This window comes from Abramis brama (assembly GCF_963993115.1).
Source record: "Abramis brama genome assembly, chromosome: 23".
Lineage (NCBI taxonomy): Eukaryota > Metazoa > Chordata > Actinopteri > Cypriniformes > Leuciscidae > Abramis > Abramis brama.
Window position 1 is genome coordinate 22,592,844 of NC_139985.1, and position 23,062 is coordinate 22,615,905.

Genomic DNA, 23,062 nt, shown 5'->3' on the forward strand with positions numbered 1-23,062 from the left:
GACCAACCCATTTTAGATTTGCGCCTGGCGCAAGAGTCATTTATCCCACCGGGAAAATAGCAACAGCGCCCAAGACCCGCCCACAAAGTTACTTGCGCTTTGCGCTTGACACTTGCGTTTCAGATCGTTAAAATAGGGCCCATAGAGCTGAGTATCATCGGCATAACAGTGAAAACTAATCCCATGCTTCTTAATGATATCTCCCTAGGGTAGCATGTACAGAGTGAACAGCAATGGTCATAGTACTGAGCCTTGTGGTACTCCATACTGAACTTGTGATCGATAAGACATTTCTTCATTTACTGCTACAAACTGATAATGGTCAGATAAGTATGATTTAAACCATGCTAATGCAATTCCACTAATGCCAACATCATTTTCGAGTCTATTTAAAAGAATGTTGTAGTCAATGGTATCAAATGCAGCACTAAGATCGAGTAACACTAATAGAGAGATACAATCACGATCGGATGATAAGAGCAAATCATTTGTAACTCTGATGAGAGCAGTCCCAGTACTATGGTACGGTCTAAATCCTGACTGGAAATCCTTGCAGATACCATTTCTTTCTAAAAAGGAACATAGTTGCGAGGATACTGCTTTTTCCAGTATCTTTGACAAAAAGGGTAGATTTGAGATCGGCCTGTAAATTGACAAATTTTCTAGGATCAAGTTGCGTTTTTTATAATAAGAGGTTTTATAATAGCCAGCTTAAAAGTTTTCGGTACATATCCTAGTGACACAGATGAATTAATGATATTAAGAAGAGGACCTATGACCTCTGGAAGCATTTCTTTCAGTAGCTTAGTCGGTATATGGTCTAACATACATGTTGTTGAATTAGATGATTTAACAAGTTTAGACAATTCTTCTCTCTCCTATTGCAACGAATGAATGGAATTTCTTCAGGGACACTACAATGCACTGCCTGATGCGATACTGTAGTAGACGGTGGCATAGTTTTAATTTTCTCTCTAATATTATCAATTTTGTAAGTAAAGAAGTTCATAAAGTCATTACTGCTATGCTCTTTGGAAACTTCAGAAGCAGAAGATTTATTTCTTGTTAATTTAGCCACTGTGTCAAATAAATACCTAGGGCCCTATTTTAACGATCTGAAATGCAAGTATCAAACTTGAAACACAAGTAACTTTGTGGGCGGATCTCAGGCGCTGTTGCTATTATACCGGCGAGATAAATGACTCTTGTGCCCGACGCATATCTAAAATGGGTTGGCCTGAAGTAGCTACATTACTCATAGGTGTGGTTTGGGCGTAACGTGAAATAAACCAATCAGAGTATCATCTCACATTCCCTTTAAGAGCAGGCGCGCTTGTTCCATGGCGGATTGCTATTATAACGGCGGATTTGCCAGGCGTACGCCAGGAGCGGTTCACAGCCGAGGAGACCGACGTTCTCGTCAGGGCCGTAAAAGACAGAGAGGTGACATTGTATGGGGATGGGAGAAACCCACCCAAATAAGCTTAGGTTAAACAGGCGTATAATAATGAGCTTTATCATTTGTTTATCTGTATTATATATATTTTTTATTTGTTTAACATTGATACAAATTTTACCGTTAAATGGGTTTGGGAGTTTTTTGTATTTCCTAATTCGGGGAACAGACACAGTCTCTCTATGATGATATCTAGGTGAAAGAGTCTCTATATGATGGGACTTATCTGATCTACATATATCTACATATATCATATACCTCTACATATATCTGTCAGCGAGGCACCTTGAGCCAGCAGGAGGAAGCAACACTTCTAGTTGAGTGTGCTCAAAACCCGAACGGGCAAGGCACATCTTGGGAATGGTACACCAAGACATCAGCATCCACTATCCAGTGGGCTAACCTCTACTTGGAGACAGCCTTTCCCTTCTGTTGGCCTCTGTTAGAGACAGCTGGTCTGAGGTCCTAAAGTTTTGCGTTCTGCCCACATAAAACCACAAGGAGCGGACGGGACAGAGAAAAGCCAGGGCTGCGTCTGCCTCCTCCGAAGGCAGCGCTTCCAGGTTCACTGCCTGGTCCCTGAAGGGAGTGGTAGGAACCTTGGGCACATATCCAGGCCGGGGTCTCAGGACAACGTGAGTCCAATGGGAGAGTCCAACCCATCTTGCAGGAAGGAGAGCATGACTCTGATCGGTGGGAAGAACACCACTTAATGAACAGGTTCCACTTCAATGCATAGAGGCGCCTCGTTGAGGGGAGAGGCAAACAGATCTACCTGTGTGGCTCCGAAGAAGTCCCATATCAGCTGGACCGCCAGGGGATGGAGATGCCACTCTTCCGGAAGTGTAGGCTGTTGTGAGAGCTCGTCGGCTGCCCGATTGAGCACGCTAGGGATGTGAATGGCACGAAGCGGCCTCAGATGCTTCTGACTCCATAGGAGGAGATGACGGGCGAGTTTTGACATACGACGGGAGTGAAGACCACCTTGTCGGTTGATGTACGCAACGGTCGTAGTGCTGTCCGTACGGACCAGTACATGCTTGCCATATAGCGGCCCCTTGAAGCAGTCCAGTGCAAGGCATACTGCAAGCAACTCGAGGCAATTGATGTGCCAATGCAGTTGAGGCCCCGTCCACAGACCCGAGACTGCATGCACATTGTACGTGACCCATTCAGAGAAAAGAGATCCTCAGCACAGTGGAGAGTTTGCTCTTTTCCCAGTTGACCCGAAGTCCCAACAGGCTGAGGTGACTGAGCACCATGTCCCTGTGTTCGCACAACTGTTCCTGAGACTGAGCCAGAATCAGCCAGTCGTCGAGATAGTTGACAATGCGAACACCGCATTCTCTGAGCGGAACAATGGCTGCCTCCGCGACCTTCATAAAGATGCGGGGCGACAGGGACAGCCCCAAGGGTAGGACTTTTTATACTGATACGCCTGCCTCTTGAACACAAAGTGCTGACCATTGTCTGTGTCGAGGGAGAATCGAGACATAAAAGTACGGGTCCTTCAGCTCGATCGCAGCAAAACAATCTCAGGGACGGATGCATTCGAAAATGCGTTTATGCGTTAACATCTTGAAGGGGAGCTTGTGCAGGGCCCAATTCGAGGTTTGCAAGTCCAAGATTGACCGTAACCCACTGCCTTTCTTGGGCACAATGAAGTAGGGGCTGTAGAACCCTGTCTTCATATTGGCTGGAGGGACCGGCTCGACCGCGTCCTTCGCCAGCTGGACATCGATCTCTGCCCGCAAGACAGGAGCTTTGTTTCTACATTTCTGCCCGTGCACAGAGAAGAAGTAGATGCCCCTGAACTTGGGTGGGCGCTGGGCGAACTGAATCGCATAGCCGAGTCTGATGGTATGGATAAGCCAGCGGGACGGGCTGGGGAGCGGTAGCCAGGCTCCCAAATACCGTGCAAGCGGGACCAACGGGACCACAGACGTACCCAGGGTGGGGCCCTCGGCGACGAGCAGGCGGAGGCGCTGTGGCCAATTACTGGGTTGACTGGCAGCGCAGCAGAATCCTCATCCCCAGAGGACATTAGCTCACCCTCCGATGCAGCGACCGACATTTGATCCTCCGGTGTAGCCCCAAAAGAAATGACTGGTACCCCCGGAGAAGGGCCAGCGCGCTCTCTTGGAGGCTCCGCGGTTTGCGGTGTCAAAGAGGAGTGAGGGGCCCGAGGAGGTTGACTCGGTGGGGAAGCCCTCACTGTGATCCTCAGGTCACCAAGGCTATTAACTGAAGAAGGCTTCTTCTGGCACTGAAGCGCACAGGGAGATGGCCGCAGCGACACAATAGGGCAATAGTGAAAGCCTGTGTGAGCACCTTGGGATGCAACACCGATACCAACAGCTGAATAAACAGCAACTCATTGAAGGCCCACACTCTCGGAGAGATCGCTGGTCGCGCCGTCACACCAACACTAACTCGCAGAGGCTTCTTCCCAAAGAAAGACTCGTCCAGCAGACACTCAGAAACAGATCCTTTGCAGAGGAGGAACAGCATTCACCGTCTGGCTCTGAAGCGAAAGACAAAGATCTGACGCACCAGCTTCTCATGATATGCTTGCGCTGCATGCAGAGCAGCTGTTGGAAATTATCGCATGCCAATGTGCATTGGCTCGTTTAGTTTACACTCGAAGTGGATTGGTCTCTCAAGCGAGATCCCCATTCTGTCAGATCATCTCTGACGTAAGAAATGGATTCTTGGAGTAAAAGTATGGTGTTGATGACAATGAAAGTGGAAATCAAAACAAAACAAAAGATACGAACCACTGCCTGTCTCAGTTTGAACCGATGCAACGAAAATGCAATGACCTCGAAGACCGGTCATGTCGCAACAATGTCTACCTGGTTAAGCAACCAACAGGAATGGAAGGTTATATAAAATATATCCCATAGTATCATCAAGTTGTGAATCTAAAAAAAAGGGGGTGACAATTCTATTCAAACTTAACTCTAAACTTTATTATTGAACACTCAGGTTATGATGATGATGGTAAAGTTGCATATTGCTGTACTCTAATAGAAGGAAAGAGGTTTGGATTTGTTAATATACCATTTGTATAATATTTGTATAATATTTGTATATATAAGACCATGGAGTGCTTTGAATGTGATAAGGAGTATCTTGTATTAAATATGAAAGCGTACCGGTAGCCAATGAAGTCTGTGTAAAATCGGACAGAGAAGAAAGTCTGTCTAGCTTTGCCTAGTTCCATATTGAAAGCATGCAGGCTGTCTTTGTAGATGTTATAATGGACTACAAGTTTTGTCTTCCGCCACATGCGCTCTGCTTTTCTGCATTGTCTTTTCATATTTTGCACTGCTGTTGAGTTTCTCCAAGGTGATTTTTGTCTGCCACTCTTCTTCCTGACTTTAACAGGAGCAATATCATCAATTACACTTTTAACTTTTGAGTTAAAAGAATCAAGGAGAAAATCAACAGAGTCTGCAGATATGCTTGGTGTTAAGGATATAGCCTTCATAAATAGTACACTAGTGTTCTCATTTAAGCATCTCTTCTTGACAGACACAGATCTAGCTTCAGTGGCAGGAGAGATCAATATATCAAACAAAATACAGAAATGATCAGACAGTGCTACATCCTTAATAACAATCGATGAAATGTTTAGACCCTTACTGATAAGTAAATCTAGAGTGTGTCCATGATTGTGTGTAGGTCCATGTACATGCTGAGTCAGATCAAAAGTTTTTAAAACAGTTTTGATTTCTTTTGCCATGTTGTTTTCTGCACATCTATGTGAATGTTAAAATCTCCAGCAATGGCAAAACAGTCAAACTCTGAGGTAATTGTTGATAACAGTTCTGTAAAGTCCTCAGCAAAGGCTGGAGAGTATTTTGGAGGCCTGTAAATAATGATAAGTAAAATGCGTGGAGCACCTTTTAACACAGTACCCAGATATTCGAAAGATGGGTAATTCCCAAATGATATTTGCTTACATTGATAGATATCTTTAAAAAGAGCAGCTAGACCCCCACCTCTCTTAACAGCTCTGCAGACACTCATAAAAGTAAAATTAGGAGGGGATGTTTCATTGAGGACTGTTGCACTGCAGCTGTCTTCTAGCCAGGTTTCATTTAGAAACATAAAGTCCAGGTTGTTTGTGGTTATTAAGTCGTTGACTAGAAGTGTTGACCATTCGGTCTGTGTTCGATCACATTCATCACATTTGGGGATTCCTCATTTACATTCATTAGTACTTCAAATCTGTTCTCAAGATGTATAGGCGGTGGTAGGAGACCAGTGTTTGCAATCCTTGTAAGAGCTGTATCTGGGGTAGAGGATGCTACTGCGGTAATATGTGAGGCTCGTGACAATCTGATGTCTCGAGTGCCTTTGGGTCTCGCTCCCTGTTTGTGCCATCGATTTGTTGATCGGCTTGTTTCTCTACCTGTCGAGGAGCACTAGTTTCATGGGACTCACCGGCTGTATGCTGAGGGTGTCCATGACGAAGCTCTGTTGTGTGCTCCGTCTGGTTTGGTGGTCCCGTAAGTAACTTTGTTTCAAGAACTGCAATCCTTTGTAAAAGTCTGTGGCAGTTAGTGCAGCAAGTAGATTCTTGAACCAGAAGAGGCATTTTCTCTCTTATCCTTATGAGTGTAGGCAGTTGTGTTTTCCTTTCCCCGGAATGTAAGCTGGTCGGGTAAAATAATTCTGCGTTTTTGTAGTAATCCAAACTTTGTCGTCTGAGCACTGTGCTGATTTGCTGAAGTTAAAATTAGGTGATAAAAGGAAATAAAATATAAAAATATAGGAGATAAAATGTAAAAGCGATAGAGCAAAGCGCGGAGCAGTAAGCAAGAGCGTCCGAACAGTAGCTGAGCAGGAAGCCGTTTTTAAATTAAATTATTAAACACTATTAAATTTACAGGTAATTGCTTGTATTTTGGTTTTACATCAATTTTGAAAAAGGAACTTGTCTGTATTTTTACAGAGTTATGTGTAATTTTACATAAATTACTAAGTAATATTTTACAGAATTTTTCTGTGAAATTAGAAAACAAAGAAAAGAAGGTATAACTGCAGAAATCGTACTCTCTCTAGAAGAGGGAACGAGTATTGCGTAAGTTGCTTACGCTACGGGTAAAGTCATCTTTTCTCGAGATATTGAAGCCAAAAATTATCCTTAATTTTGTATGTATTGTCAACGCGTTGCAGCAGCTAGCAGACCTAGAGCGGGCTAACTAGCGCGCTTGTTGGCTGCTCTGCAGCAACTGCAGCAGCCTACCACTGAGCCCTGCATGACGTCGCGCTTCGCTCACCCACGCGTCATAGCCTGCCAGAATGGGCGTGGCTTAGCGTATAAAACATACATGTACATAAGCACACAGTATCATGTGGCAGGAAGTACAGAGCGGCACAGCCGGTCCATACTGAAATGGGAATATCTACCCTTATAGTGCAGCTCAACCAGGGGAGCTAGGATTAATGTGAGAGTAGCCTGCGCGCGAACGAATCTGAGCAGAACATACTCGTAACTTAGACTGACAAAAGTCTAGCCTGCAGGGCAGGAACTTCTAGGTTATAAAACCTAACAAATGTAGAGGGGGAGGCCCAGCCTGCCGCCATACAAATGTCGTGAATAGAAATCCCGCTGGACCAAGCCCACGAAGAGGCCATGCCTCTAGTGGAATGAGCCCTGACGCCCAAGGGGCACTGCAGGTCTTTAGACGCATATGCTGCTGCGATAGCGTCCACAATCCACCTGGACATCTGTTTCGAGGTGGCGAGGCCCTTGGCGCGTCCACCGAACGAAACGAAGAGCTGCTCCGAGCGCCTGAAGGCAGCGGAGCGCGTGACGTAAACCCTTAACGCCCTAACAGGGCAAAGGAGGTTAACATCGACTTCCCTACCGGATCCCGGTAGGGCCGATAATGTAATAACCTACGCTCTGAAGGGAGTGCCAAGCACTTTGGGGACATAACCATGTCTCGGCTTAGAGGATGACTTTAGAGTCATTAGGTCCAAACTCGAGACACGCGGCGTTAACAGATAACGCGTGTAAGTCACCCACACGCTTGACTGATGACAGGGCTATCAGAAAAGCGGTTTTGAGCGAAAGGTATTTCAGATCCACGGTCTGTAAAGGTTCAAAGGGATGTGCTTTCATGGCCTCCAGGACCATAGAAAGATCCCAAATAGGAACCGACGGGGGTCGCGGAGGATTCATCCTCCTGGCTCCTCTAAGGAAGCGGATGACGAGCTCGTTCCCTCCTATTGACTGGCCGCGCGTCGACTCTGCGAACGCCGCGATGGCCGCAACCTATACTTTGAGCGTGGAAGGGGTCCTGCCCTTATCCAGTAGCTCTTGAAGGAAACAAAGTACCCCAGAGACCCCACAGGTTTGTGGGTCTAGGTTTTTGCCGGCGCACCAGCTAGTAAACACAGACCATTTAGACGCGTAGAGCCTTCTCGTAGAAGGAGCTCTAGACTGCGTGATCGTGTTCACAACCCCTTCTGGCAGGACAACGGGTATCCGTTGATTATCCATGCATGCAGAGACCAGCGCTCTGGATGAGGATGCCAAATCGAGCCGCCGGCTTGAGAGAGGAGGTCCCTTCTCACCGGAATCGGCCATGGGGCTAAGTCCATCAGCCGCATCAGCTCTGGGAACCAAATTTGGTTCTCCCATCGCGGGGCTATGAGGAGCACCGAGTGGCCAGTCTCCCTGATTACCTATGGTAACAGTGAGATCGGGGGAAACGCGTACAGTGGGCAGCTGGGCCAAGCTTGGGCCAGCGCGTCCTCGTTCTTCGAAAAGAACGTTGGGCAATGAGCGTTGTCTTTTGACAGTGGACGAAAACAGGAAATAAATACAGGTATGAGCGCTGGCTGAATTAACTTCATTTTTATTCATATCTTTCACATCTACTGCAGTCAGATTCACCGTGTTCACTCTGAAGGAATCACTCACATTGGCTATGCACTTGTAATGACACATCAAGGATGTTAAGAGGCTAAAAGCAGGTTTAAAACTTGCCCCATTTAAGTCAACAGGGTGCAAATTTTAAAAAGAGGATAACACGGTGTAGGCAACACCGATTTTTGTCGTTGTTCTCTGTACTGACAGCACTCCAAATTTACTAAAAAAATTAGCTCAATGTTAAAATTGACCGGAGTTTTCCTTTAATGATAGCTACATTATTATCACTGTTAAATTGTTATTTAACAATTAGCCTACATTCAGTCCTGGATTAATAATTCCGTTTGTTGCGGAACAACAAACCCCCCCCCCTCCGTTTTTTAGCACCAGCCGCCACTGTTTGTACATACAGTACCCTACATACAGTAGGCCTGTATTGAATTATTTTTTATTGCATAGGCTAGTCTTTTAATCTTGTCTTGCAAATAGATGCTCATTTTTATCATTATTTCATTGTCTTATTCTCCCATAATTTCATGTATATTTTATGAATTTTTTTTTTTTTCAAATCTCCGTTGCTGTGCATTCAGGGCTTTGTGCGTGTGTGTGTGTGCGCGCGCGATGACACAGATTCAAATTTGCCGCCATTACTTTTCCGCTGTTTATTCCTGCCCACAACAGTTAGCTGATCAGTCGAGTTGGATCTGTATCAAGGGCAAGCGGGAGATTTGATTCAGTCTACGCTCGTTAAGTGGATTGTGAGATCAACAGTGGTTCACTTCAAAGCAATCGTATTCGTCGAGAGCAGCCGTGAGCAGGAGCTCTGTTGTCAGTCAGTCCGTTTGGATTCTTCGGAAATAACGGCCTTTTCAGTGAGCCTGGTTCGTCACAGCGGACATCATGCCAACCGATCACCGGCTGAGGTAAGAGTCTCATTATACTACATGTGAACGATATTTTATATTACATTTGTGTTAAGTTTACAGTTTCCAAGCTAACGTTAGCATTCTTAAATGATGTTCAGTTAACTGGCAAAAGCTGGAGGGCAAAACACTGAAAATGCAGCATGCGTCTTTACATTTTCCATCTGTTTTAAGAAAGAACAGTTGAACCCACATCTCAAAAGACCTAAAACAAACTTTCATAGACTTGTTATACATATCAAAGTCTGTTTAATTGTGTATAAAATCTTCGAATAATACACGATAGTAGCCTATCTGTCAGTAAATCAATCTCTTAAATGGCAGGACATTTTGAAACACTGTCTGGAAGCTGAAAACTCTTCTCTTAAAAAATATCCTTGGTTTTATTATAGTAAAATTATAGTAACCACGTTTTTGGTGGATTTTTATTACCATTTTTAATAACCACAGTTATAGTACAAATAGGCCTAACAGTTACCATGTTTTTGTTTGTTTGTTTTTTCTTTGTGGTTAAACCATAGTTAATTTTCGTAAGGGTTAACGTGGCTATCAAGACCGTTAAGAAAACGAATTCAGTAAATACTGTACTTGTTGATGATACAGGAAAGCACATGACTAGAATATGAACACAACATGATAAATTGACCCTTCGCTAAGCCCCGCCCTCCTTAGTTACTGTTGCTACGCCTGTCAAGCTTTTGTGCCTGGCACGTCTATTACAGTATGTAATGCACCGGTCTCAGACATTCCTAAAGAGATAATATGCAGTATGCATTCGAGGGATATATCCACGACATAATATGCAACCGATTAGAGAATAATTTCATCAAAATTGAAGCTAAAGCCTATAACGCTAGGTCAGCAGCCGCCTCATACACTGACCATTCAAATGGGAAACACACAAATTGAGGAACAGCTATGTTCACGCACAGCAGGGTAACTGAAATTTGAAAATATTATAATTATAAATCAAACAGCTTATCCATAAGTATTGTGGAATAAACACAAGACATTAGCCTGACCACTTTGCAATGATAACATTCTCCCGCTTATATTTTTAGTGCGCCAGGCTACTGCTCTCACGTCGTGGGTCACAAGTGACTACTGTTAGGAACTGATTAAGTTTGCATACCAACCTTTTCCTTGGAGATCTCCGGCAAGCCCTGTGATGTTCCCTCCTTTTACTAACTAACGTTACCTTTTACTTTAACTAGAACTAACACCGGGAGAGTCGCGATCGGATTGGGGTACTAGTTTGGCCGTCGATTAACAAAATGCTGAAATATATTTTTAAGTAACGTTAAGTTATGTCAGTGAGCCTCCGTCTTGCCTTTAATCACACTGCTTGATCCACGAGCTGGACTTTATTCTAGAGCTGCTATAAAGCCAAAACACTTTACTTTTAATTTCCTATTATCAATGTAAAGCTGCTATGGAAAAATCTACATCAGGGGTGTCAAACTCATTTTCACTGAGGGCCACTTCAGCATTATGGCTGCCCTCAAAGGGCCGGTTGTAACTGTAAGACTTTTAAAATGTTAATATATTGTCTCTTTATTTGATTATTACTTAAGTTACAAATATTGTATGCATTTGTAGGGGTGTTTCTAGGTTTTAGAAAAATCAGGGGATGAGCCCGAAACATCAGGGGCTGGGTAATAATGATTTGATACAGAGAAAAATGTATATTGTATGCAGGGGCAAACTGGCTAAAAAATTCAGCCTTGGCACTGTAGCCACACCAGCACACATTACCACACAGTCATGCGTATTCAAATGTGAGGTAGTTAGGGGGGTTTGGGGACATGCTCCCCCGATAAAATTTGGATTTCTCAGACCTACATATGTGCATTTTAAGGTGTTTAAAGGCCAAAAAAAATGGATAACAATAGCTTTAAAAGCATGTCAGTGGGCAGTAGCATAAATTATTTGTCAAGATAACAGATTCTTAAAAATGAGAATGAGGATAAATGTTGCAATGAATGATCCACAATACAAAATGGAAATGCAGAATGTTTCTGCTTATTGTTGACAATACACAATCACATATTCCAAACAGGAATGGCCTTAAATGAGAAATCTTTCAAGGATTATTTTGCATAGATGTTACATTTCAATCAAAAACCATCTTTTTGTGTCCAGAGGCAAGGCCATCCTTAAAAATATTCTTGTTTGCCGTAACCCGACCGACCCTGTCAATTTAGTACCGACCCAATTATTTATTTTTTTTCCCTTTTAGTCCGACCGACTTGCCGGTTGTAAAATGCGTTAAGACCGACCGATTTTTTTTTTAACTCTTCAAACAACTAATACAAATGCAATAAAATAATATTAGTTATTAAGTATTGTGAATATACATTGCCTAGACCTACATACAAACATAAGCTACGTTCTTTCTTTTAAATAAAAACCCGTGGCGCGTCATCTATGATTATGTTTACACCATTGGTTTACGCATGTCACACTACGGCCTGTAGGCTAAGTTCGCTTCGTTTCATTCACTGTCAATGGTTCGCGCTTGGTAATGATGGCTGCGGCTTTACTCTAAAGATTATTTCATTTTTATATGTTGTTGAATGTGGTTTATTAAAAAATAAACATGTGAGAGCGTGTTATAGGCTATATGTCATGTTTTAGTCAGATATGACGACGCTACTGCAACACGCATCGCCGCAGATGAGAAGCTGAGCATCAACGTGCTATCGCAAATCAAAGTGAAAGTAAGACGCTTAAAGGGTTAGTTCACCCAAAAATGAACATTCTGTCAGTAATTACTCACCCTCATGTTGTTCCAACCGCATAAGACCTTCGTTCATCTTCGGAACACAAATTAAGATATTTTTGATGAAATCTGAGTGCTGGATCACTTCTCCATAGGCTGCTAGGTGACCGAAACTTGCTGGCCCAGAAAAGTTATTAAAGAGATTGTTAATATAGTCCAAGTGACTACAGTGGCTCTATCTTAAGTATTTCAAGCGACGAGAATACTTGTTGTGCGCAAAAACAAACAAAAATAACGACTTTATTCCACTATTCATTTCCTTCTCTCTGGGCCTCTAGTTGGTTCACGTAGTGTTTTTGCGCTGCGCGTCTGTGTTACACGTCACCACGTAGGCTCACAATTGGCCGACGCTGGTCATGTGTGTGATGCGTGTTGACGTGTAACACAGACGCGCAGCGCAAAAACACTACGAGGCCCAGAGAGAAGGAAATGAATAGTGGAATAAAGTTGTTATTTTTGTTTTTGCGCACAAAAAGTATTCTCGTCGCTTGATATACTTAAGATTAAGCCACTGTAGTCACTTGGACTATATTAACGATCTCTTTAATAACTTTTCTGGGCCAGCAAGTTTCGGTCACCTAGCAGCCTATGGAGAAGTGATCCAGCACTCAGATTTCATCAAAAATATCTTAATTTATGTTCCGAAGATGAACGAAGGTCTTACGCGGTTGGAACAACATGAGGGTGAGTAATTACTGACAGAATTTTCATTTTTGGGTGAACTAACCCTTTAACACACAATCATCTTCATTAAATGTAAAGAAACGAAATGATCTTACCAGGGCTGTTTCCGCTTTCTCTTATTGCGGGCTTTGATTCAGAAATTTTAGCTGATGATCAATAAAATAATGTATCTCATAACTGTTGCTTTCGGTGACGTGCACTCCATTACAGTTTTTTTCGGTGACGTGCACTCCATTACAGTTTTTTTTACTAACTTTACCAAAACACTGGAAATCTGACTCAAAATGAAATTATTCTTTCAAAGAATAACACTTGTTTTCACTTCACAAGGTATATGCAGTCAATCAAAGTACACCAGGTTTCAAAATACTGGCTATTGTTGACATTAGAAAAACTGCATAGACTTATATGTTTCAGTTAACATGCAATCCACCTTTTACACTAAATTTCTTGGTTGGGAACTGTATGTCCACATGTACATTAATGTTCACATTCAAACGCATTCCAGTAAAAAGCAAATCAGTTATTATTTATTTATTGTTTACTAAAGGAGGTACAGTAGAAACACAGTATAATAGAACAGAAAAAGTTTTACAGTATTGCTTAGTGAACAAAATATCATATATAAGAGAAAAAAAACAAACAAAAAAAAAACAGCAAAAAGCCCAGATAAAAAGGGGGGAACTAAAAATAGCACAAAATTAATTTATCTAATCCCTGCGATCTTCAGGGTTAGGCCACATGTTTTCATCAACATCACATCTGATATTATCCAAGGCGATGCACCTGGGATAAAACCGCTTTGTATGTCGGATCCACCCTTGGCAATCTTGAACTGTGCTGTCCCTGCAGCCAGCATCCATGGCTTCAAGGAGGGACATCTGGTCATGTGGCTGATGGTCATAAACCTTCCACCTCCATGCAGAAAAGAACTCCTCTATGGGGTTGAGGAAAGGTGAATAGGGTGGAAGGAAGAGACTTACCAGTCTTGGGTGGACATCAAACCATGCTGTTATTGCTTGCGAATGATGGAAAGCAACATTGTCCCAGGTAATTACAAAGGTCCTCATGTTTTCACCCTCCTGATCCTGCTCTGGAACCAGGCGCTGGTGGAGATCATTGAGAAAGGCAAGGAGGCGCTCGGTATTATAGGGTCCAACCTGACATCTGTGAAGGAGTAATCCTGCATTTGCCATTGCTGCACACATGGTAATGTTTGCCCCTCTCTGTCCTGGCACATCAACTGTGGCCCTTTTTCCAATTATATTTCATCCACGTCGACGCCTTTTGGACAGATTGAATCCTGCCTCATCTATGTAAATGAATTCATGAGGGGCCTGGTTGGCCTCCAATTCCATAACTCTCTGAAACAAAGTTTATGTATATCATGTCATTACTGTATACCATACTGTACTGTAACCTATTACTGTGTAGGTTACCTACTTGCAAAGTGCAAAGCTTATAGAACTGGACATTGAATTGAATATACACTATACCTGGACATATTGTCGTCGTAGCTCATTGACTCTCTCACTGTTCCTCTCAAAGGGAACAGTGTAGAGCTGCTTCATCCGCACTCTGTGTTTGGACAATGTCCGTGTAATGGTTGTGAGGCTGATGCTTTCTATATTGCCAAATATCTCATGGTCCTACACAATTCTAGTTTTAATTTCATGCAGTTTTATTGCATTATTTGCAACAACCATTTCTACAATGGCAAGCTCTTGATCATTATTGAGGAGCTTTCCTCTTCCCCCAGAGGGTGGAAGACGTTGCATTCTTTAGAGAAAAAAAAAAATCAACATATGCATTACTGTATGACCTTATTGACATGTCAAGTGAGAATAGAAACAATCCATGTAAAATGCAATACTTACCTGTTGGTTTGTTGAAAGATGCGAATAATGGAGGCAACCGTTGACCGCCTCAAATTGGGTTGCACTCTTTCACCAGCCTCTCTTAGTGAGAGACCGTGGTTGATTACATGGTCAATGATAGTGGCACAAATTTCATCACTGACTACTGTTCTTGCAGCCCTTGGAATGCCACCACCACGCATCCTTACACCTCTACCTTGCCCTCTCCTTGGGCCTGCTCCTCTTCCTGCACCTGCTCCTCTCACTGCACCTGCACCTCCTTCTGCATCTCTCACTGCATCTCTCCCTGGCCCTGCACCTCTCACTGCTCCTCTCACTGCTCCTCTCACTGCACCTGCACCTCCTTCTGCACCTCTCACTGGACCTGGTCTTCTCCCTGGGCCCCTTGCTCTTCCTCTTCCTCGTCTAGACATTACAGTGTTTGTCTTTTTCTGTTTCTGTTTCCAAAAACATCACTCCTCAAAGTCCTCCTTTTATAGTAATATAAAAAAATAACCCCTGCCACTGAGTCTAAGCCAGACTGGAATCAGCTGTGGTTGGCCCAATTTACCCAACATAAATCAGCTGTATGTCAATTATTCAATTGTTTGTTTATTATCAGCTGAGATATATTGTTTTTGAACTGATATCATTGCAGAAGCAGAGGTTTTTATACTGTATCTAAGGTTTGGAATATTGTTTTTGCTATTGTGGGATGTTGTGTGTTAACATTCGTAAATACTACAAAAACAATCCATAATTTTGTTGGGAGGTATAGCTTGTCTGTTAAGAAAATGTAAGCATTGTGGAAATGTGTTCACTGACTGCATATTGTGTGAAAACGACATGAAATGTGTGAATGGTATGGCCACAAAAGACTGATGCTGTGCTAATTGTGTTTAGAGTTTTGAAAATGTGACAACTGTTTGGACAAACGCTTGTTAGCGACTGAAAAAAACTGTAAATCTGCATATAGCGGGAATTGAAGATCGGATTTATATCCGCAAAAAAACCCACACATTTGTATATGTAACCAGGTGTAAATGGAATCGTTTTGATAAATCAGATTGCAATCCGATCTGAGAAAACGCATGAAGTGGCCTGGTGTGAACAGCCCCTAGACATGAAAAATGTGCTCCCGATCCCCGATTTTTTTTTTTTCTAAAAAAAATAATACTTTTTTTAGATATATATTTTATATATATATAAAAATATAGACCTACCTACCGACCCTTTTTTCTTTTTTTTTGCTGTTACTGCAAACCAAAATATTTTTAAGGATGGCCCAAATGAGCAATTTATATTAGCATTAAAGATTGGTTTCAGCAACTTGTTTCTTTCCTGAGTTAATCAATGTTTTTGGCACTAATCAGTTTAAAGTTCAATTGTTCACTCATAAAGACAGTCACTTGTCGCCACCTACTGACTTAATGATGCAAGTGGCGCAAACACAGACAAGCGGAGTGATACAAATGGTGAAAAGGCTAATACTGGTACCTATATTAAAATAATATAAAATATCAGTATATTATTCTTCAGTCAGTTCTATGCAGCAGAATCAGATTTAACATTTATTTTTTGACCAATTGTCAAAATAAAGTATAGTCCTACAAAGCTATTTTTATCAGAGCATGAGCAGAGCAGGGAGAGGACCAGTGAATGAGAGGATCGTGATTCATGTAATTTTACCAGTGTTGCCCAGCACGGCTATACACACCATGTTACAGCACAGTAGTGCTATTGCAAAAAGAAACAAGTCCAGAGAAATTTTATGTCGACACGTTTTTTTTTTTTTAGCGGACTTTGCCTTTCCGGTGAGCGTGAGCAGAGCTCGCAACACACACACACACGGAGGTTGCTTGCGGAACATTGAGCAGAACGCGCTGTGAACACGGAGCGGAGAGCACAGCGCGCACACACAGCGGAACGCACTTCGAAGTTATGCATCTTCAGAAAGCGGACTTGCACGCAAAGTCATAAAACACGCTGAGCCAGAGTCAAACCATCGCCGAACATGGAGGGGCGTGGCGGCTTTTTAGTATCTTTCGGCCAAAAAACGAAAATGTTATTTTCGGCCGAAAATTTTCGGCAGCCTAAATGTCGTTGCATCCCTAATTTTAAGACACCCATATGCTCTCCGAAAAACATGTATCTATGCAAATTTTATGAAGTAAAATCACTAAAAGCCTTCCTTCCGCTGGAAAAAATAGTCCCTGACCATAAACAGCAACAAAAGTTACATACATTATTTCGCCAATAGATGGCGGCGAAGACCATCTTTATGAGTGAGTCAGTCAGTAGAGAAGACTTTTACATTGAAAGGAACCCCTAGCAATGTAATACTGAGTTGTAAACTGAGTTGTGTGTGATTTCAGGTCAAGTGGAAAGCAGATGATCATGGCAAACAAGGTGTGGGAAGAAGTAACTTAAAATATCGTAATGGCCGAGTCTTCTGATTCCATATGATTGCACTAAAAGTGCAGAGAAACATGGCTTTTCCATATCTCTACCTTTCATTCCAGCCAGAGGATCTGATGGTTGCTGCTCGCATCTCAGCCTACCTGATGGAAAATTCTTGCTGGATGAATGACCTTCACCTTCAACTCAACCTTGCCAAGACAGAACTGCTTATGGTTTCAGCCAAACCATACTTGCTGCGATCCTGCTGATTTGCCTTATACAACATCAGAAAGATCCGGCCCTTCCTATCGGAGCCACACAACTCCTTGTCTAAGCTCTTGTTCTATCCAGACTGGACTATTGTAATGCTCTCCTGGCAGGCCTTCCAGCATCAGTCAAACCTCTGCAACTGATCCAGAAGCTCCAGCAAGACTAGGGATGTTAACCGATGATCGTTTGACCGATGGTTGATCGTATCAACGTTAACCGATCAAAGCTGTCGGTAGTCGGTTAAAAAAAAAAGTGATCTCTAAATTAGGCTATTATAGACAGTGGACTAAACGCTACTACAGTTAGCCATCTCATTCCAAGATCTTTTTGTGTGAAGTGAACAAATCCCTCACACTCAATTTTTCATAACTCACCTGTTTGTACTTAATAAACCAATAAAAACATTTGGCGCGAGGTCACAGCGTTTGGGTTCGCGCGCTCACAAGGTTTGCGAAAAGTAAAGGCTACAGGCTAAAACACTCGAGGTTAGAGCCAGGGCAGACGACAGGATGAAGCGTGCAAAGAAAAGTAGTGTGTGGGACCATTTCACCAAAAAGAATGACACAGATTTAAGTTGCAACTTGTGTGATAGGCAACATTCCGCTTAAGATGGGCTTAGATTTGGAAATACATTACATCTACATTTCATTGGTAACAGATAAGGTGATGATGATCATCATCTTTCTTTATTATTGTTAGCACTACCTCAAACTAAAGCGGCGTCTCTTCGGAGCGGTCATTTTCTTAAATGAGCTGCGGCAATGTTTCAAATGAGCTTCTAACGCTAGACAAATGCCTTTATTTTCAACGCGATCACCTTGGCTTGTACCCAAACCATTTCGAAACTAAGGAGCCATTTGTCCTCCGATTACATACAAGCTCCTCGGCGCCGCGTTTGCGGGACACATGTTTCGCGCTGTAGGGGATTTTGTGAGTGGAAGGGCGGCGTGTGTGTGAGCGGGAGGCAGAGCGGCAGAGAGATGCGACAGAGTTGCGAAATTGCAGGCGTGGCTCGAAATGGCTGTTATTTCAAATAGCGTAGCTTATTTTAAACTAATCAGTTAACCGGTTTCAACCGGCTAATGAGGCTCGGTGGTCGGTCAAGAAATGTTTTAGTTTTCGCCATCCCTAAGCAAGACCTAAACTCACTGCTTCAGATCTATGTGTCTCCAGAAGCTTGTGTTCTGCAAGTGAATGGCGCCTTGTAGTGCCATCATCCCAAAGAGATACAAAATCACTTTCACTGACCTTTACCTGGACTGTTCCCTGCTGGTGGAATGACCTGCCCAACTCAACACATTTTCAAGAAATTGCTAAAGATCCATCTTTTCATAAACACTTGACCCAATAATACTAAATCTTTGTTTTAATAAAAAAAAAAAAAAAAACGTGATATGTGTACTGTGCTACACTAACTGGGACTGTCACTGCACTTATTGCTTCTATTGTTCTCTTAATTTTTATGTCACTTTGGATAAAATGTAATTGTAAATGTGTAAAATAATAAGTTATATTAGAGTATAAAGGTATACAGCAATTGTCTTTTAATGTGGATATTTTTACATGTTCTAAATGATATACTAAGCTTGTATTTCCTATCATTCATGTATCTTGATGTTCAGTGTTTGTTTAATGAGTAATACTGTAAATGTGCAGGTATTCTGTACTTATACATTTAGTTAATTTAACAGAAATTGACTAAATTTGCTATTATTAAGTACTTAATTAGAGATTGGTCAAAGTTGTGAAATTGGATCTGCAAAACTTAAAACTAAAAATATAAACTTTGTATTTGAATTTATGTACTTATTGCATTTTTATACATAACTTCATAGTTATTTTACACAGAAAAACTATATATTAAAAGATAATTACTGTAGATAAGACAGCATTATTATAAAATAACTTTATAAAACCCTAAATTTACAGTTTAACCGTAAAGTTAAATGTTTTTTTTTTTTTTTAATGTAATTTGACATCATTTATCCGTTTTTCCAAATTATTTGTTTTGTAGAATAAGAATAAGAATTTCAGGATAAGAAATTACTTTTTTACAGTGTATGTTTTTTCCCTGACAATATTTTTCTGTTTTTAAACAGACATTTTCTGGCGCCCCTGCTGCCAGAAAATTACCGTTTTTTTACGGTTTGTTTTTTTACAGTGTGGTGAATTGGATTTCCAATGCAACAAGCACAGGAACTGTTTCTTATTTTTATCTTTGCGTTTTATCTTAATACAGATAATTTCCCAAAAGCTAGAGCTTGGTTATTCGATTTGAACACTTCTAACAGAATCATCAAATGGTATCCAGTGTGGGATAATTCATTCCATGCATCCACGAACCCTAACCACCAATTTTTCAAACCACAAGTTATTCAAAGGGCATATCTAACCACACGTGTACGATATGCTATGGGTCTATCACCCCATTTGTAGTTGTAATTTTTGTGGACCTGGATGCGTGGACACTTTGATACATATGCTTTTGGGATTTTCCAGATGTGCAAAAATTCTGGAATATGGTGCTTAATGTTTTGTACAAGGCTTCTACTATTTTATTTCTACATTTTATTGTTGAATGACAATTCTCAATTTCCTCTAAGTAAGAAGGTACAGGAATTTTGGCTAGCTGCCATGACTGCTGCAAAGAAGCTACTTGTTCAATGCTGGAGACCTCCTCATGACTTTACTACAAAGCACTGGCTACAATTTTTATTGGAGATACTATATCTGGAACAGTCATCTGCGCAGACTAATGACGCTAAACCTGTGACCTTGTCTATGTGAAAAAATTGGATATTTACAGTCAAGGAAATTTTTGATATTTAATCTGCAGCTTTCCCATACCCCGGAAATAAAAATTTCTTAGAATTAATAAACAATTAACACTGAGTATTTGCAGGGCAAACAGTTTAATTGATCATAATATTAATTCTGCTACATTAAGTTAATTCTATTAACTGATCAAAATATTTATAATTAATTATAATGAGTTATTATTAATAATTCATATTTCCCTTGCGCTAATTTGCTACACTAAAGTATTTATTTAAGTAAAATGTTTATTTGTATAATACATATGGTTTCAAAGCAGCTTTATGGAAAATGCATGTTCAATGTTACAATGTTTTTGGGTTCAAATAAATAGGGAATCTAGAATTGCATTTCCTTTAAATGAAGTTTTATGTAACAAAGTTTGGGAGGAGCACGTTCAGGTAATCAACCAATCAGCACAAGAGGAAGCCGGTATAAATAAAGCCTTTCCTCACCTCTGTCTCATGTCAAGTTTCACAGCATCCCTCCACCACCCCATCACCTCACTCTCAGCTGGTTTCTATCCCAGTAAAAAGGGGGGAGTACTCGGTTCGGGTCAAATTCCGAGCTCGGAGCCCTCCCCCGGACAGCATGCCAAATACGCTTAAAATACTACATCTGATTTCATGTGCGTGTGAACTCGTGAACCTCTTTAACCCCACATAAGCAGCCATTATTTGGGGTATTGCATGAGGCACAAGTAATTTATAATGTAGGTTTTTCTATTTATTTATAATTATGTAGGAAAAAGTGTCACAGGCTTCTCTTGTTGCAGCAAATTTTATTTATTTATTAATGATACTTTTCGCCAGTTTCCCAGCTAGTGAAGGTTTTATTCTCTTGAACACAGATGATGGAAAGGGTGCTTTATTTGCATATGTGATATTCCAAATTTTAAGTTTCATTTCGCAACTTTGGATGGAAACGTGTCAAGCTTGTGTCAAGAAAAAAAACTCCACTGGTGGAGAGGTATTGGAGAAAAATATTAAATGGAACCTGACTCATCTGTGGAAGCCCATCCTTCGCTGTCCATATGACAATAACAAACAGCTCTAAGAAAATACAAGTCATGTATTTAGTTAAACAGAAAGAATGGTGCTCACCTTCAGTGTATTAAGGTGATGATTTCAGCTTGTGAATTGTGATGATTATGATATAATTTGCCAGTCTGGTAAGTCATCCATAGTTGACGTCAAGTTTTCGCAAGTCAGGCTAAACCCAAAATGGAACTTGTGCAGTCTCTATTAACCCCACTAAAGAGGTTCTCAGACCATTCTCAGACTATGCCAGAATTTAGGAGCCAAATGCAAATAAGCTCTACCTTCTTGAGTGGGCTTTGATATTGTGCTGTAGTGTGATGGAAGATTGGTTAAATTCAAATGAGCTAAGCCATTTAATTTAACAGTTAGCCAGTCTAGAGTCTCGAGCTTGTTTATGGAGGATTCAGGGCATCCAGTTTGTAGTGCATTACAATAATCTAGTCTTGAGGTCAAAAATGCATGAACTAGCTTTTCTGCATCAAAAACAGATAACACTTTCCATAGTTTGGCATAAGGTGGAAGAAGTAGTTTTGGTAAAATTGAAAGTATTATTTTCAAAAAATAATTTGCTGCCTAATGTAACACCTAGATCTTTAATGATAGAAGATGAAGTAACATAACATCCTTCTACTATATATGCAGGGTTTTGGTCCAATGAATAGTATATGCCTAGTTTTTTTCATAGTTGTCCTGTAATGCAAATTAATGCAAAGTTGTCATATCAAAGGTTTTGAATTAGCACCTTGCTAGAAAGTGATGTAAATTTGATCACCCAGAATAAACCTGTTTAAAACCATGTTTTAAATCTGTCTTATCCAGAAGTCTGGTCGAGGGAAGGTTCAAGGGGAGGTGTTGCCCACTCTGGACATGACGCTCTTTGACTGGACTGATTATGAGGATATGAAGCCTGCAGACACTTGGCCATCCAACAAAAGAAAAGGTATGAAAGCAAATTCTTAAGGTCTAAACAGTAACAGTTATTTTATTGTCCATCAGAATTGTTTCCAACAGTAGTTTTTTATTTATTTATTATTATTCTTGGAGTGTTAAGACCAAGATATATTCAACGATCAGGATAAATATTTGATTATAAGATTGGATAGTTCTCCCAGATATTTAAACCTCTATGCCTAAATAATTTGCAAACTCACAGCTGATTTCTGAATAAAGGATTTCATAGGAGGCCTGTGTCTGTTTCCACCTATAAAGATAAACGCCGCAGCAAAAATAAGAGCAATGGGAACACAACGCTTGATTCGGAAGTCATTGAACCATGTGACCATCATCTTGACTGCCTTCCTGGTCAGTGCACCCCTATAATTGTTTAATAATACCATTATCAAAGGCAGTGCTTCTCAAACCAGTTCTGAGGACGACCCCACCCACCACTGCACATTTGAATGTCTTTGACGTCAGACACACCCAATTTAATTCTCGCAGTCTCTACTGATGAGCTGATGAGTTGAATAAGATGTTAGATGAGGGAGATATCCAAAATGTTTCATGGTGGGGGGTCCTCAAAACTGGTGTGACAAGCACTGATCAAAGGAAAAGCTTACTCAAACATGACAAATGGCATTATTTACTTGCCATCATGTTTATGTTTACTTTTTTTCCTCTGTGGAACACAAAAGGTACTCTTTTTTTCAGAGGTGTAAAGTGTACCTGAAAACCATACTTGAGTAAAAGTGCAGATACCTTACAGCGAAAATGACTCCATTACAAGTTACAAGTAAGGAATTCCAATACGACTTAAAAGTCAGAGTATCTGATTTTAAAAATACTTAAGAAATATACTCATTCGTCAAAGCCTACTGTTACTGGACGTGCTGTTTTCGGCCTCATCCCCAGCTGCAGCCATGTCCTCATCTCATATATGAAACTCCTGTGATTCAGCAAATACCTGCTCATGCATTTGTGTAAAGTAGCCTTGTTGACAAGTTTG

The 23,062-nt window shown here is 41.2% G+C and overlaps 1 protein-coding gene across 6 annotated transcripts in view; it reads left to right on the top strand.

Annotated features, from left to right (window-relative positions):
- draxina (dorsal inhibitory axon guidance protein a) overlaps positions 1-23,062 on the top strand; it is a 70,244-nt gene that overhangs the window by 39,889 nt on the left and 7,293 nt on the right. For all 6 annotated transcript variants that reach the window (XR_014604409.1, XM_084101948.1, XM_084101952.1 and 3 more), the window contains 2 exons: positions 21,937-22,057; positions 22,327-22,419. Coding sequence is in view for 5 of the 6 variants with exons in the window: in XM_084101948.1 (XP_083958074.1) it covers positions 21,937-22,057; positions 22,327-22,419 (214 nt within the window). In the remaining variant the exon portion in view is untranslated. The remainder of the gene's footprint in view (positions 1-21,936; positions 22,058-22,326; positions 22,420-23,062) is intronic.